Source organism: Echinops telfairi, unplaced genomic scaffold (assembly GCF_000313985.2).
Source record: "Echinops telfairi isolate 266 unplaced genomic scaffold, ASM31398v2 ScPeMD7_443;HRSCAF=831, whole genome shotgun sequence".
Classification (NCBI taxonomy): Eukaryota; Metazoa; Chordata; class Mammalia; order Afrosoricida; family Tenrecidae; genus Echinops; species Echinops telfairi.
In genome coordinates, this window is record NW_022104341.1 from 52456420 (window position 1) to 52474911 (window position 18492).

The 18492-nt window shown below is 38.0% G+C and overlaps 1 protein-coding gene across 1 annotated transcript in view; it reads left to right on the forward strand.

Moving 5' to 3' along the window:
• NEGR1 (neuronal growth regulator 1) overlaps positions 1–18492 on the forward strand; it is a 1031997-nt gene that overhangs the window by 755081 nt on the left and 258424 nt on the right. Inside the window, exon 5 of the mRNA XM_004699331.2 lies at positions 14374–14494. Within this exon, the coding sequence (XP_004699388.1) occupies positions 14374–14494 (121 nt within the window). The remainder of the gene's footprint in view (positions 1–14373; positions 14495–18492) is intronic.

Here is an 18492-nt window from a genome sequence, read left to right on the forward strand (position 1 = left end):
ACCAAAAATGAGAGTAGTGACACCAAGAGGGTAAAGGTAAGGTGGCGGGGGTGGGTGGTGGTGGGGGTAGGGGGAACTGATCACAATGATCTTCATATAACCCCCTCCCAGGGGGGCAGACAACAGAAATTTGAGTGAAGAGAGACATTGGTCAGTGTAAGACATGAAAAAATAATAATTTATAAATTATCATGGGTTCATAAGGGAGGGAGGGAAAATATGAGGAGCTGCTACCAAGGTCTCAAGTAGAAAGAAAATGTTTTGAAAATTATGAGGGCAACAAATATACAAATGTGCTCGACACAATGGATGGATGGATGGATTGTGATAAGAGCTGTATTAACCCCTAATAAAATGATTTAAGAAAAAAAAAAGAAAAACTGCTGTGATGTTTAACACGGATTATAAGGACAGTGCTATGGGAAAAACTCAAGTATGCATGGTTTTCTTATTTCAAGAAAGATGAAGTATCAATTTATGACAAACCTCTTTCCGGCTGTCTGTCACCTTCCCAAACTGGCAGCAAAAAATTGGCTCATAGTGAATTTGGAATTCATTCCATCAGGTCAGACTGTTAATCAAGCTTTCTATTAGAGGTTCTGAAAAGATACCATAACTGTGTGATACAAAAGGCCTGATTTGTGGCAGAAGGGGGACTGGTTTTGCCACCACAACAATGCACCCGCTCACGCAGGCATCTCAGTGTGCCAGTTTTTGACAAAAACCAGCATGCCTCTCTTGTCACATGTACCTTTCTCACCCAACTTCACTCTGTGAGACTTTTTTGTTTCCATGAATGAAGAGGAACATGGAAGGACAGCGATTTGATGAGGTGGAAGAGGTGAAAAAAAAGGGAGGGAGGTGCTGTCAACCATCCGTGAGTTTGAAAAAGGTTTCCAAGAAAGGAATAACAGATTTTACAAATGTATTGATTGTAACATAGAATATTTTGAAGGTGATAATGTTGTTTTAAAAAATTAAATTAAAAAACTTTGAACAAATCCATTTTGGGGGGGACCTCCTCATATATTTAGCCACAGATGACTGTTGACCTCAAAAGGCACAGATTGCCTAATATACAGTGTGGGATAAACTTTACAGTTGCACTACTACAATGGTCCGACATTCCCAGCATTTATGCCAAGAAATTTTAGGTTCACAACAAACTCCAATACAAATCCTTTTATAATATGTATAAAAATCCTTTTATGTTATATTTCTGCCATAAAATATGCTCAAGAAAGACTGAGAGATTCATTCCGAAGGTTTATGTGGACTCCACAGTCACTGAGAAGTAATCTATAAAAGCAATCTGCAAGGCATACCGGAGAATTTGGTAACCATAAGCACAGCAGTTGCTGTTGAATTAACTGCCATTCCTTGAGACCATGATTCCCAGGGACTCCGTGTGACCAGCACTGTGCTCCATATGGTCTCTAATGGCTTTATTGTAGTAGATCGCCAAGACTTTTATTCCAAGGTACAGATGAACTTGAACTTTCAAGTTTTCTGTTAGTTGTCAAGCATATTAACAATTTGTACTAGACAAGGATTCCACCTGTAAAGCCTTATTAGAATAATTTCCTATAGACAATCATGGTTTTTTCCCACACATCCTTCAAATCAGTACTCTAATATTGCTGTATCGGTGAGGAGACCACTGTAACCATACCATATAAAACAACAATGCCACTCCCTTTTGTTTTCCTCTGATTTATTATATACTTAATTAATTATTTAGCTATTTTCCTTCCCTTCCCTTCCTTGCACACACAAGGCCAGAAATATTACTTTATTTTGCTTAAACTTTCCATGTTCTTGATATAAATATTTGTTAAATTGACTAAGAAAAGCAGACTGCATTAGTGGATGAAATCTTCTCTCTTTAGTCATTTGCAGTAGAGGCAGATCAACTAATATGATAAAGTTTTCATCATGTTCCAAGAAGGATCAATAGAGCCTCTAGGTTCAAATTTATAATTTTAGCCATGAAATAAAATCTACATGAAGATTTTTTTCTATGCATTGATTACCCCACAGCAAAGCTTCCTTTAAGTAGTTATCACATAAAATGCCCTTCATGTTTTTTAGGGCACAAAATAATACTCCTTATAATTCAACATTTGCTCATGTCTTTTTTATGACTTTCCATTTGTAGCATCAATGTCAGCACTGCCAGATCCTGATATGCTATATCAAATCTTTTGCAATATAATAAATCTATAATATACTCCCAGGTCATCCACAATTTCCAGAGAACCTGGAGGCCCATTAGAGCAAAGGAACTAATGAACATAGATTGATCTATCCATATCAGGCTCTTTAATCAGAATCTGAGCGTGCATTGTTATTGTAGTTAGGTGCCATGCAGTTGGCTCTGACCCATAGTCAACAGAATGAAACCCTGCAGCCACTGCCTCCATCCACCTCCTCGAGGGTCTTCATCTTTTTCACTGCTCTTTACTTGACCAAACATGATGTCCTTCTCCAAAGACTGGTCCCTCCTGAGGATGTCCAAAGTACAGGAGACAAAGTCTCATGATCCTTGCCTCTAGATAATTTTGGTTAGATTTATTCCAAGACAGATCTGTTTGTTCTTTTGGCAGCCCATGATACTTTCAATATTCTTTGGAAGCACCATAATTCAAATGCATCGATTCTTCTATCTCCCTTCTTCAGTATCAAAATTTCATGTGCATCTGAGGCAGTTAAAAATATCATGGCTTGGTTCAGGAACACCTTAGCCCTCAAAATAATAGCTTTGCTTTTCCATACCCAAAAGAGGTCTTGTACACCAGATGTACCTAATACAATATGTCTTTTGATGACTACTTCATGAGCATTGATTGTGGATGCAAGCAAGACAAAATCCTTGACAACATTAACCCATATTCCAATTTTCATGATGTTATATATCTGTCCAGTTGTGAGGATTTTGGTCTTCCTTACATTTCATTGTCATCCATACTGAAGACTACAATCTTTGATCTTCATCATCCAGAGCTTAAAGTCCTCTTCAACCTGGTTAAAAAGGTTGTGCTATATACATATCCCAGGGATTATGCTTTCCTCCAAACCTGATGCTGCATTCCTCTTTATATAATCCACCTTCTTGATGATTCATCCCGCATGCAGATTGAGTTAGTATGGTGAGAGGACACAACCCCTACACACCCCTTTCCTGATTTTAAACCATGCACTATCCCCTTGTTATGTTGGCACAACTGCCTCTTGATCCCTGGACAAGTTCCAAATGAGCACAACGAAGTGCACTGGGATTCGCCTTCTCAAGGTTATCCATAGTTTATATGGTTACACTAGTGAATGTTTTTGCCTAGACACAGTAAGCATCTTTCTGGTACTCTCTGATTTTAACTAAAATGTATCTTATATCAGCTATGATATCTCTTGTTTCATGTACTCTTCTGAAGCAGGCCAGAACCTCTGGCAGTTCCATGTCAGTGTTTTGCTACAACCTTTTTTGAATAATCTTAAACAAAATTTTGCTGGTACAATATCAATGATAACATTCTATAGTTTGAGCATTCTCTTGGGTCACCTTTCTTTGGAGTGGGCACAAATATGAATTTCCTCCAGGCAATTGGCCAAATAGCTGCCTTCCAAATTTTCTGGTATCGAAGACAGTCCTTCCAGTGGGTCTTCAGCTTCTGAAACATCTCAATGGGGTTATGTCAATTCCTGGAGCTTTGCTTTTGGCTAATGAATTCAGTTCAGTTTGAATTTCCTTTGTCACCATTGGTTCTTGCTCCTATGCTACCTGCTGAAATGGTGGAATGTCAACTATTTTTCTTTCTTTTTTTTTTAATGGTTACTAAAGCTTTAATTTCTTGTCTTGACAAGGCCAGAGCTATTTTTCTTCTTTATTGGTACAGTGACTCTGTGTATTCTCTTGAGGCTTCCTGCATCATTCAATATTTTGCCCTTAGAATATATCAGGATTGCAACTCAAGGCTTGAATTTGATCTTGATTTCTTTCAGTTTTAGATATGCTGAGCATGTTCTTCCCTTTTGTTTTTCCAATTCTAGGTCCTTATACATTTCATATAATATTTGGCTTTATATTCTCGAGCTGACCTTTGAAATTTTGTATTCATTTCCTTGACTTCAACTTTCTTCCATTTGCTTCCATTTGTGTGATTAAGAGCAAGTTTCAGAGTTTCTTCTTACTTCTACTTTGATCTTTTCTTTCTCTCTGAGCTTTTTAATAACCTTTTCCTTTCTTCGTGAATGATGTTCTTGTTGTCCTCTCACAGCTCAACTTGTCTTATGTCATTAATGTTCAATGCATCAGGTCTGTTCTTGAGATGTTCTCAAAATTCAGGACGGATAGATTCAAGTTCATGTTTTGGCTCTTGTGGCCTTGTTTTAATTTTCTTCCACTTTATCCTGAATTTACATCTGAGCAACCTGGTCTGGTTTTAACTGCTGATCTTTAGCTCTACCAGGGTCTCCTCCCAGAGAGGTGATCAATTTGATTTCTATATACTTCCTCTGGGGAAGACCTGGTGCATACTCACCGTTTGTGTTGTTGAAAAGGGTATTTGCAATAAATAGTTCATTGGTTTTGCAAAATTATATTATGGGCTCTCCAGCTTTATTTCTATCACCAAGGCCTTATTTTCCAACTACTGTTCCTTCTTCTTTGTTTCCAACGTTTTCATTACAATCACCCATAGCTATCAATGCATCTTGATTGCATATTTGGTAAATTTCTTGGCCAAGTCACTGGTAGAATTCTTCAACTCTAGCTTTTGGGGTTGGTACATAAATTTGAATAATAGTTGTATTGATTTGATATCCTTGAAGGCAGATATCTATAATTCCATTACAAATGACATTCTACTTCATTTAGCAACATCCTTTCTGACAAGGAATGCTATGCCATTCTTCGTGATTTTATTATTCCTGGCCTAGTAAAGCATATGATTTTCTCATTCAAGATGGCCAATACCAGTCCATTTCAGCTTATTAATACCTAGGATATCAATTTTTGCATGTTCCATTTAATTTTTGACCTCTTCCAATATTCTTAAATTCATCATTCCCACACATTACGTTTTGTTCCTTAGAAGACTTTTTGCAGCTGTTTCTCTTTACCTTGAGTCATGGTCATGCTCATCAGCAAATGAAGATCCTGAAAGCTTCATTCCTGCAGGTATTACCCAACTCACGTCACCATGACTGACACCCCTCCAAGAAATCATCTGTTGAATCACATTCAAGTGTCCTCAGACCTGATGGCCCCATCCTCAGCCAATATCTCTGAAAATATTCTGGTTACCTTTGTTTAGGATTCTAGTATTTGACAGTCCTTTGAAGCCATGCATAAAGTTTTCAGTGGCTTCCTCCCCTGAAATGGGGAGCTGAATCCTTTGCATTAGCACTTGAAAAGTAGCTTTATTACTTATGAAGAGACTGTGATAGTATACAACAGATGAATAGTCCTTCTGGCTCAAAACTTTGTAGACAGAAATGACTATTTTTCCATTCACATTACACTTTGTATCATGAGTGAGAAATTTAGATGGCACAGTCACAGGATGAACTGTCCATTCATTTACTAGCTTCTGAGAACTCTCTTAGTAAGGAGAGTCTTCCAACTAGCATCATGGTTGAGTAACACAATGTGATTCTACCTACTGTCATCTCCCTCCAGCCAAGTAGATTCCCTTAGGTGGTTAAAGACCACAGAGTTTTTAACAAAGTGATCATAGAATCATAGTGATCCTATAAATAGCAGAAAGAAATATTTCCTGTTCATGTACCCTCTTCATAACAGTTGTCATGTTTAACTCTACCGCTATAGCAATTGTAGGAATCTATCTTTCTTTTCCTTGATGATCCTCAACTTTACCAAATATTAGGACCTTCTCCAGAGACTAGTCCTACTTGAAAATATGCAACATATGTGGAATGAAGCTGTACAATGCTAGCTTCTCATAACAATTTGGCTATACTTCTTCCAATACATATTATTTGTTCTTCTTATGATCCATGGTATATTAAATATTCATTGCTAACAACATAATCCAAAGGCATCAATCTGTTTTCCTAATTCATTGTCCAGTATTCAAAAGCATATGAGGCAACTGAAAAATCATCAGACACACCTTAGTCCTCAAAGAGGTATCTCTGCCTATTAACATTTTTTAAAAGTCTGTGCAATATATAAAAGTCTGTGCAAGCCACCACTTGTTTGTCAGTTTAAAGTATTGTCATGACTTATGTATTGCTGTGCTTCACAAGCTAAGTCATGGGGATCTCAATTGCCAACAGGGTCATTAAAAGTGAACAGGTTTCAGTGCAGCTACCAGACTAAAGACAGACAAAGCAGAGGAATCCTCTATACACATTAGAGGAAGTAGCCACTGAAAATCCATATATTGAATCAAACATTGTCTGATAATGAAATCTTAATGAATGCAAGGCGAACATTGTCAGAGAGATGCCAGACAATGAGCGCCTTGGCACTCAAAATGTGACTGAAGAGGAACTGCCTTGTATGCAAAAAGATGGATATCCTACATATCAATACGCTGCAATGGACTGGTATTGTTATTCTGAATCAGAAAAATCATACAGTTTGCTGTAACAGCAATGACACAATCAAGAGGAATGTGGTTGCATTCATCCTCAAAAAGGATATTTCAAGATAAATCTTGAATTACAGGGCTGTCTGTCATAGGATTATATCCATCCACCCCCAAGTAAATCCAATCAATATGATTATTATTCAAATTTATACAATAATAATCAAAGTTATGGTAAAGAAATTGATTATCAGTTGGAAATTCATGAAAAATGCAATCAATATACATGGAACATTATTGGTGAATGGAATGCAAAAGTTGGAGACAAAGAGGAAGGAACATTGGTTGGAAAATATGGGCATATTGATAGAAATTAAGCTGAAGATCTAATGATAGAATTTTGCAGACTAATGACTTGTTTATAGCAAATAGATTTCAACAGTGCAGGCAGTGAATATATCCGTGAACTTCTCCAGGTAGAATCCATGAAAATATAGTTGACTACATCTGCAAGAAGAAACACGGGAGGAGCTCAATATAAGCAGCTGACACCAGGCCAGGAGCAGATTGTGAAACAGTCAATTGCTTATATGTAAGTTCAGACTGAAACAGAAGAAAATTAAAACAAATATAGGAGAGCTAATATACAACCTTGGGTATATCACACCTGAATTTTGAGAACATCTCAAGAACATATTTAACACATTGAACACTGATTATAGGAGACCTGATGAGCTGTAGGAGGATAACAAGATGATCACTCTTGAAGAAAGCGAACGATCATTCAAAAGACAGGAAAGAAAGAAACTATCAAATGGGTGTCAGAGAGACTCTGAAAGTTGATATAAATCAAAGCGTTCTTAAGACAAATGGAAGAAATGATAAATCAAAGAGTTCTTAAGACAAAATGAAGTCAAAGGGCCGAACTGAATTTTTCAAGGAGCAGCTCAAAAAGACAAATTAAAATATTATAGTTAAATGTGCAAAACCCTAGTCAGAAAACCAAAGAGAAAGAGTATGCTCAGCATGTCTCAAATGAAACTAACCCCCCAAAAATGCAAGCCTCAATTCCAACATTGAAAGATTCTTTAGGTAAAATATTGAATGATGCAGAAAGCAGCAAAAGATGGGAAGAATACATAGACTCAATGCACAAAAGAACTAGTCGATATCTCACCATTTCCTGAAGTAGCATGTAACCAAGATCCAATGGTACTGAAGAAGAACCTCACACTGCACTCAAATCATTAGTCAAAATAAAGGCTCCAGGAATTGATCAAATACCAATGGAAATATTTCAACAAGCTGAATTCACAATGGAAGACCTTACTCTTCTATGCCAGGAAATTTGGAATACAGCGATTTGGCCAACTACTGGAAGAGATTCATATTTGTACCCATTCCAAAGAAAGGTGACCCAGAAGAATGCTCAAACTATAGGACAATATTATTGATATCACATGCAAGTAAAATTTTGCTGAAGATCATCCAACAATGGTTACAGCAGTAAATTGCCATGGAACTGCCAGAGGTTCAGGCCATACTCAGAAGAGGACACAGAACAAAGGATATCATTACTCAAGTCAGATGGATCTTGGCTCAAAGCAGAGAATACTGGAAAGGTGTTTACAATGTTATATTGACTCTAGAAAGACATTTGACTGTTTGAATCATAATAAACTGTGGATAACCTTGAAAAGAAGGGGAATTCCAGAACACTTCATTATGCTTCTGTGGAGCTTGTACATGGATCAAGAGACAGTTGTGATAACAAAACAATGGAATATTCCTTGGTTAAAAATAAGGAAAGGTGTGAATCAGGGTTGAATCCTGTAACTTCACTTATTCAAATTGTATATGAAGATCAAGGATTGAGGCCTTAAGCATGGATTGCAACCCTTTGTAAAGAAGACCTAAATCCTCATAAATGGACCAATAGGTAACATCATGATAGATGGAGAAAAGATTGAGGTTGTCAAAGACTTCATCTCGCTTGAATCTGCTATCAATGCTCATGGAGGCAGCCATCAAAAGACATGTTGCACTGAGTAAATCTGCTGTCCCAGACCTCTAGCATATTGAAGAGCAAGGATGCTACTTTGAGGACTAAGGTGCTCCTCACCTAAGCCATGGTATTTTCATTTGCCTCCTCTGAATGTGAAATTGGACATTGAATAAGGAAGACCAAAGAAGAAGCGATGTCTTTGAATTATGGTGTTGGCCAAGATTTTGAAGCGACTGTGGATGGCCAAAAGTAAAAACAAGACTGTCTTGATTGAAGTTGAGCCAGAATACTCTAGAGGCAAGATTGAAAGGACTTGCCCTAAGTACTTTGAACATGGTATCAGGAGAATCTCTCTCTAATGAAGAATATTTTGCTTGATAAAGTTGGACAGTGAAAGAGGAAAGCCCTCAGCTCACTAAGGCCTAGGAGGCTGATCTTCAAATGTGTTATTTCATTCAGATTTTACACATTCCATGTTCCAATTATTATTAATGGATATTTGCCGCTGTTTCTTCTCATCTTAAGTCATGCCACGTGTACAAATGGAGGTCCTGAAAGTTTTCCTCCATGAAGGGTCACTCTACTTTGAGAAGGTAGTTTCTTCCTAATTGCATTTTGAGTATCTTCCACCTGAAGAATGTATTTCCCTTTACTATACTCATAGCAGACAATGTTCCACTGATGTGCAGAAGGCTTTCACTGACCAGATTTACTTTAAGTATGTCATCAGATCCTTCTTCCTAGCCTACCTGACTTGAAAAACTCCACTGGAACATGTCTATCATTGGTAGGCTTGTTTGTCAGTTTGCTAGACTGTGGTATTGCAAGTTGGCCGCAATCCTGAAAGCTATGCCACTGTTTAAAATCGCAGTCTCATTTAGGTGGGCTAAAGATGTCCTAGTGCCACTTTTGGGGAAGCTTGGATGGATGACTGCAAGCAAGTCCTAGGATCTCAACCCATAAGCTACTCCATGGGAGAAAGATGAGGTTTTCTGCTCCTTTGAAGATTTACAGCTGCAGAAATCCTAAATAGGGCTGCTATGAGGCAAAATTGACATGAAAGCAGTGGGCGGGGGGAGACTTAATATTAGCCTGTTTCCCCCCAAATAAGACAGTGTCTTATATTAATTTTTGATCCCAAAGATGCGCTGGGTCTTATTTTCAGGAGATATCCTATTTTTCCAAGAAGAAGAATACGGTACACATTTATTGTTGAACAACAAAAAAGGAAACTTATTATCTGTATACAGTATGGTAGTAGTTTTCACCACAAACCCGCATAACCAGACAAACTGTGAATCCTACAGTATCAAGAAGTTCTTGTTACTACCATTATTTCCATGTACAACAGTCTATGGTACATATACTCATAATCTATGGTACATTTACTGACACTTCCTGTCTGCTCTGGCTATGCTGCGGCCAACAGTGAGATGCACGTTGGTGCCTGCTGCTACGGTCCAGAGTCCAGAGTTATAGTAGCTTGAGGGGGGGAGCTTATTATTGGGGAGGCCTTATGTTCAGGGAAGTCTTAATTTCAGGAGTATGCCTTATATTTCAATGAGAGGCAAAACTGTAGGTAGGTCTTATTTTCAGGGGATGTCTTACTTTCGGGAAAACATGGTATGTGCATCTAAATGTATTTATTTATTTAACCCTGCTAACAAACCTCCTACTACACCATATTGTACTGACTTCCTGAGAAGGGGGAGGAAGACAGGATTATTAGAACAGAAGGGCTGCTAGTCTTTTAACCTGGTTGACAAACCTTATACCTGATAAGTAGGTGCGTTTGTGTGTGTGTGCTCAAGGGTGATTTTGATGCCAACAGTCACCATCAAGAGAAGGAATAGAAGAGCCATGGCCACCTGGCTTGTCTTAAGGACTGCCTCTTCATACAGTGTCCATCACAAGAGCTTGTAAACCTGGAGAAAATGGGACCATGTCTCTTAAACTTGGGTGGTAAGCTACCCTTGCTGAGCACTATGCTCACTGCACTGCATAAAAATCTTCTAGTGGCAAATTAGACTTTTATTTCAGTTCATTACGCCTGCGTTTTCAGGCAATGTTCCGGATTTCATGGTTTTGTTTGCAATGAGTCATGGCCCCCTTGACAAACAAGAGAGTAATTAAACTAACCAGGTTATCAATAGAAGTTTGTGATGGCTATCTTGCTGCATATGGTTATTTTATCTTCAGTAATAGTCGGCTATCATAAAAGATTACAGCCCCTTAGTGTGACAGGAAGAGAGAAGAAAGCCTGTGGGAGCAAGAGCAAAAATGCAATGTACCTGCACCTCTCATAGGCAAAGCGGTGTACTGATCATTGAAGAAAAGTGGGTTTTGGGGGGATTTTTTTGCTTTATAGCTGTCTTTTGTATATTTGAAGGTACTCTGGTAGCACAGTGGTTAAAGTGCTAGGCTGCTAACCAAAAGGTTTCTGGTCTGACTGACCAGCTGCTCTGCAGAAGAAAGATGTGGCAGTGTGTGTGTGTGTGTGTGTGTGTGTGTGTATTCTCATAGCATTTTTTCATTCAAACCTATTTGGTAGACATTTTTTTCACCAAGTTATTAACAGGTACTTTATTAAAAATATTTCTTTGTGATTTTTCTCCCCCAGAACTATAAATTGAACCTTTAGTGGGGAGAATGAAAAGTCCACAGAGAAATGGAGGTGCTAAATTTAAAATGGAATCATCACCCTTAATAGAAAATGACATATTTTCTAAAGTATTCTAAAAAGGAAAAGCAATGTTTTGTTGTAAGAGTGTTTACATTTATTATATTCACTGCATATTGAAAAAAACATTAAGCCCTGTACTTTTTATTGCTTTCCATAGAAATAAAAAATATATCCAAAGGACACATTCACTCAGGTCATTTATCTGAGTGAACTAGTATTTCCGTCTTCAAGGTTCCTGTTGTATTGAACTGTTTCCACTGGGTAATTTAAAATGTGTATCATATTAAAAAGTTGGCAGAAAAAGTACTCATAAAAGACATATAATTAATGTTTCTCTCCAAAACTTTCCACTTATGGTCTTTTCATATCGGTCAATGGTAATTGTAACTCTCTACTTTCTTAAGCTATATTCAATTATTTTAACTCATTTATTTATTTTATATACCACTTCCATCTGTCCAATCTTTCTGTTGACTCCAACTTCACAAAATCCCCAAACTCAGTCAATTTCCACTGACGCTTCCATTGTTGCCAAACTGATGTGAGCTGCCAATGCAGCTAGGTTTACTAGAACTTTTTACAGTGCTCTTATACCAGTCAAGGACCTCCAGGAGAAGAGAACAATAGGATATTGACCTCTATATCTAACCAACTAACTACATATATACATGTATATGTGTGTGCTCATATATCAGAGCAGATATATATATCATACACACATATAATTCATATACGCATGGTTTCACATACATATATAATTTATATATGCATGGTTTATATATGTGTATGTATATCCTGTATGTACTCGAGTATAAGCCAACCTGAGTATCAGCCTAGGCACCTAATTTTACCACAAAAACTGCATTAAAAATTTCCTGAAAAACTCAGCTTATACACGAGTATATATGGTATATAACCACACGTGTATGTGAACCACATATATGTGTGTGTGGTATATGTGTTTGCATGTGTATACACATATATGCCTGCAATAATTGTTATTTTATATACACACACAGGTGGAAGCACAAAGAGCCTTTAAGGAATTCGCACATGTGATTCTGGGGACTGCAAGTTTGAAACTTTTAGAGCAAGTCAGCAGATCAGAAACCACTCTTAAGTGTGAAATGAAAAGGTTGGAAATTCAGGCAGGATTTCTCTGTTATAATTGAAGACAACAATTTTTTTATCCTCTTTCAGACATCAACTGATTGGGGCAGGGCTATTCATGTAACTGAAAGTAATCTCTACTTAGCACTGACTGATTCTGAATGTTAGTCATATGCAAAGTACCTTCACAGAAATATATGGACTCTCACTTGCTCAAGCACTAACTGGACACTACAGCCTATGAAGATTACTCCATATAAAACCTCAATCCTCTCCTTGCTCTAATCCCTCTTACCTCTCTGTAAGCTTTTTTATCATAATGTTTGCCACCTACTAACCTTTCATTTAAATTATTTAGATATTGTATTTGCTGCTTGTATTTTGTCTCCCCATCCTCCACAATGCTAGTTTCATATGTCAGTGAGTTTGACTTGTTTCTTCCTTGGGAACTGTTTGATATATACCAGTCTGTTCCATACTTAGCTGTTGGATAAATAAATGACCAGACTACTAAAAGACTTGTAATCATAATTTTGTGTCAAGCAGTGCCTTGATATCACAATATGCATGGATGAATCTATAATTACCCTGCATTCAGGGAACTGACATGGAAGATTAACATACTCATAAGTAATTAAAGCATAAGATAGAGAATATAGTGTCAGTATTAAACTCTTGAAAAATCTCAAAAACTCACTGCTATTGACTTACCGCAACTCACAGCCACCTAAGAGGGCAGAACTAACTGTCCATGGGTTTCTGAGACTGCCAATCTGTATAGGGTAGAAAGCTTCAGCATTCTCCTGTTGAGCAATTGGTGGTTTTGAACTCCTCACCTTAAGGTTAGTAGTACACTGAAACTCACTATACCATATGTACAATGGAATACTATATATCCCTAAAAACAGTGAGGAAACTGTCAAACACTTCATAACAAGGGCAAATTTGGGAGGTATGCTTAGCAAAGTTAGTCAATTTCCTGAAGACAAATACAATAAAGACTGTATTATGAAAGAAAAAAATCAAGAAAAATAGTTTTCATATCAAAAGAAGCAGACTTTGAAGGTCATAGGGAGGCGAGAGAGGGCAGAAAGGACAGAGTTAGAGGAGAGAGAAAATAAATAAGCAAATAAGTAAAAATGAGCACTATATCTCTGAACTCTCACCTTTTGGCTAAAATATGTTCTTTGACTAATTCTTCTATATGCGTCGTGTGACCTACTCAATTCCACCCCAATCACCAAAACTTCCACACAGATCTATCCAAAAAGTAGTATTCGAGAGTCTGATAGACTACTCAAAAGTGTTTTTGTTGTTGTTGTTTATAATGCTATTAGGACATCAGCAAAAAGCATCAGAAAGTGACACCATAAATGGGCCTTGAACTTGGAGAAGTGGGGAAGCCACCACAGAACAGAAAGTATCATGTTCTAAAACAGCAGAGACTAGGCAGTGAAAAGAGTAGAATATTGAAATATCCCAGGCTTTGAGTCAATACGCCTTTACACCCAAATTCTGCAGTTAAGAATCTGCGTGACCTTAGACAAATTACCTAATCTCTCGGAGATTCCGTTTTCACATTTGTAAAACTGAGATAATACTATCTACCTTGAAGTATTACTGTAAGGAAATCATGAACATAACGTACCTGTCTCAGCCTGACTCCCAGTAACCACTCAATAAATGAGAACTATTATTGAAGCATAGTTTGACTGGCATACAGATAAAGTGTTCTCCTTGCCAATACCATTTTTCCCAGAGGCCAAAGTATATTGCATTTACTCTGCACTAGCTGAGAACATTCATCTATTGTCCAACTTGAAAGATGAAGCTGCAAATGACTCCTCCTGTATTAGAAGCATAAAATGCTAAACATGTGATGCATTGGCCTATCAGGCATAAGATTGCTTTGAATATAGAAGGAATTAAAATAATGTGTGTGTGATACTTCTGCGGAAGAATTTTTTCCTTTTACTTACCTCCAGTGTTTATTGTTTGTTTATGTCTTTTTTTTGTTTTTTCAGTTGCTCCTACAATTCAGGAAATTAAATCTGGCACCGTGGCCCCTGGACGCAGTGGATTGATCAGATGTGAAGGTGCAGGTGTGCCGCCTCCGGCCTTTGAATGGTACAAAGGAGAGAAGAAGTAAGGACTGTGATTATCACTGTGTTTCAAGCACTTGGAGCTAATGTGTTTGTGTTTCAGATGCTTACCTTAAGCAATTTCCTTAACTGGCTGGAATGTGAGTCTCAGCAGCCTCTTCGCCTGCAGGCAAACTGAAGGGGCCCATGTGGGAGGGATGAGTAGCAAATAGCATGGAGAAGAAATGTCCACTTTGGTTTATATGATCTTAAAAATGTGTGCAAATTCCCAAATCACCGAAGCATTTCATACCTTGCCCTTCTTCCGAACCAGCATACCGTGACTTTTACTGGAAACCACCTTGATCTCGGAAGTAAACCAACACTGGCAAGACTTGGACACAGCCTCCATGAGAGCACTTCAAAGCTGTAAATGGAGCTGCTATTTCTGCCTGCCTTGATAAGGCTCAGCCCTTTCACCTATCTTATTCTCCAAAATGACTTTTAAACATTTTATTTAGCACTTTTTTTTAGATATTCTGTCATGAAAGACATGTAGAGGAGATATGAAGACATGGTTAAAAGTCTAACTGAGGGGATTCTAGGGCTCTCTAAATGGGCCCATGTAAGCATCACCCTTGAGAAGCCTTGGCAAGGGCTGTTGCACAGGGAAGATAGGACTTAAGTTCTTTCTCTTTACTTTCAACGAGCCAACTCATCCAAACCTCTTTGACTGTTATCAACTGCCATGATAAAACCAGCTGGTCCCTTTGGGTGACCTGGAAGATGTGATGTAAAGGATGGGGTTTGTGTTATTCTGGGTGGACTAGCGAAACAAATTCATAGACACTCATATGTGTGTAAGAAAGAGATTTACATACAAGAGAAAGTGAATATTCAGAAAAAATCCCAGCCCAGTCCAGATCAAGTCCATAAGTCCGATATTAGCCCATATGTCTGATACCAAATCTATATAGTCCTCTTCAGACTTGCAAAACACATGCAATGACGCCAAAGGTGGGAAGATCACAGGCCAATGGTGGAAGGTCTTGCGGATTCAGTGGCAATGTAAGCATCTTAGTGCTCTAGCTTAGCTCCATGTGTCTTGTCAATGGAAAGGTCTTGCAGTGGGTAAGCATGTGTCCTGCCTCCAGCAAGCTTTTTATCTCCTTAGCACCTCCAAATGCGGTCATCAAATTGCAACTTGATTGATAAGCTAAACTCTACCCCTACACTCATAAGTTTCAAATTAACAACAGATTATGTAACTACCACAGACCACCCCTTGACAGTTTGACACTTTCACCAAACTATTTAGCCATATATAATCTTCAAACAAACAATAATTAAATCATATCTGGACCTAACAGGAAAAAACTAAAATGTATACAATTCAATATGTACTATCCTCATTTAAACAAAACATATCAAAAGTGAACAAAACAAAAAATATTATATAAGTGAATAACACAATACTATTCTATGCCTAACAATTGCAGTTAAGTAACAACTACATCTTAATCCTATAATTGTATGAATACATTCCTCCATCTATGAAAGTTTGTAAGCCAACGACTTCATGCCTTTATCCTCCCCATTTTGGGTATCCAATATCTATACTGTCAAGTCACATCAACCTAGTGCTCTGAGGAGACAATCATAATCTTTGGCGTGAAGAATCTTCATTCTAGTTGCAACCTTGTGAATTCCACATCCACAAGCAAAGTCAAATCAGGACAGGCTATCCATAAAGTCTGTAGCAATATGCATCAGTTTACAGGCTCAAATATCTTCTCTTCATCTGGTTGGGTTCTGATCAACTCAATGTAGGCTGCCTCACTTAGCCTCACCAGGGAGCTCATTGGCTGCCTTGCCTTTAGATTATGGGCCCCATTACAAATTCTCAACAACCCCCTTGTGCTAGGTCATGAACTTCAGACCAGTCAATCTACTCTCATCTCCTCTAGTTCCACTAAACCAGGTCCATGGGTCTAAATGGCCAGACCCAACCCATCTCTTTATTGCTGCATTTCTCTTACTTCCACTCAACAAGTGGATCCATGTGGTCACGTAACAAGCATTTCAGCCTGCCCCCTTTAACATTCAGTCCTAGAGAGGAGTTTTCTTCATGGTTCCAGATTTTTTCCAACTCTGACAAAACCACTAGTTCCAACTTTAAAATTTGAAAGAGTGCCTTTTTCCTTCAATCTGTCAACAATCCCCTAGGCAGATCTCTTGGAATGCAAATACCCTGAGTACTCCAAAGCACTGGGTGGGGCTTATCTTTGTTGCAGGTGTGTCTTAACCCATTTAAAAATTCAAATTTTAATGGCTCAACGAAAGTAGGCTTATAAACTCTCTATTTTAATACTTCCCAGTAATCATTTCTATCAATCATTATATCAACATTAATAAGCAGAAGAAATTAGTATAATCAAAATAGAATCAGGTACTAATCTCAATTCTTAAAACAGTAGAAGTTAATCCTTAATTAGCTTATCTTAATCCTTATCTAAATTATTCTATTGATACAAAATATGGGAGTAGATCTCTGACATTAATCACATTCATTTTCACCATTTCAAACAGGAATAACCAAAAACAACAACCAAAGAAAATAATCAAAACTTTAACTCCCCATATTCTTTTCAGAAAACAACTCAGTAAACTGCAGGGCAATACTGACCTCTGGCCAGCCGTAGAAGAAAAACTACCAGGAGGCAGAGGTCGAACGAGCATTTACTATCCATCTCCATGATTTGTTTCTCCAGTATCCCATTCCCAAGGTTCTATAATGTCTTAGTTTGGGTAGACTGGAGAAACAAATTCATAGATACACTCATATGTGTATAAAAAGTGGTTTATATACAAGAGCAATTGAATATGGAGAAAACATCCCAGCCCATTCCAGATCAAGTCCATTAAGTCTATTAGCCCATACGTCTGATACTAATCTATATAGTCATCTCCAGACTTATGAAATACATGCAATGACACTGAATGTAGGAAGATCACAGGCCAGAGGGTCTTGTGGATCCAGTGATGATGTAAGCATCTCAGCACAGGCAGGGATTCTTCACGTGGCTCCTCAGGCTCCAGAGCTCTAGCATAGCTCCATGTGTCTTGTCAAGAGAAATGTTTTGCAGTGGGTAACTGTGTGTCCCACCTCCAGTGAGCCATTAATCTCATTAGAGCCTCCAAATGAGATCACCAAGCGGCTACCTGATTGACAGGCTGAACTCCACCACTTCACATGTAAGTCTCAAATTGACAATAGATTATATAACTACCACACCCTTCTTCACTCACCTTTTAACCCATTCTCAAAGGAGTTTAGAACGACTTTCTAAAAGAAAAGGTAGACTTATTTTCTACATTCAATCCTACCAACACCAACACATGCACACATACACCCATGCACACACAAATATACACCCAAAAGGACCAACACATGCACACATACACCCATGCACACACAAATATACACCCCAAAGGAAAATCTGAGTTGGGAAAATCAAATGTACTTTTCAAAGACAAACAATTATCTTTCAGAGTAAAGTATGTACATTTACCATTTTTTAGCATTGTATTTGAGCATGTTCTCAAGTTCCTAAATATCTATAATTTAATTTCCTTTCAAATATGTTGTAATACAAATGAGTATATGAAATTAGTAGGGAACAGGGGAATTTTGGTTGTATAACAGTGCTTATTATACTCACACAGTGGATTTACCTAATGGGCTTCGTAGACCAGAGTATTAAAATATTCACTAATTCAAAGTATCTATTGAGTTAGGTAAAGTTTATTGTGCCAACCTGGCCGATAAACACACGTGGGGTTAATAGAAGGGCGGAGAGATAAATGGCTCAGTGAGTCTCACCTTTTGAGTTCTCAGGTCTCTTGTTTTGTGATGGCTGGACCTTGGTGCAGCTGCCTTAGCCACTCCCCTGCTTCAGCTGGCAAGGCTCAGTTCCTGCAAGACATCCCGGAGGAGAAGCTGCATGGACCTACCCCAATGCAGTCCTGGGTGCTGGAGCAGCTGTGTGGAGACCCCTGCCA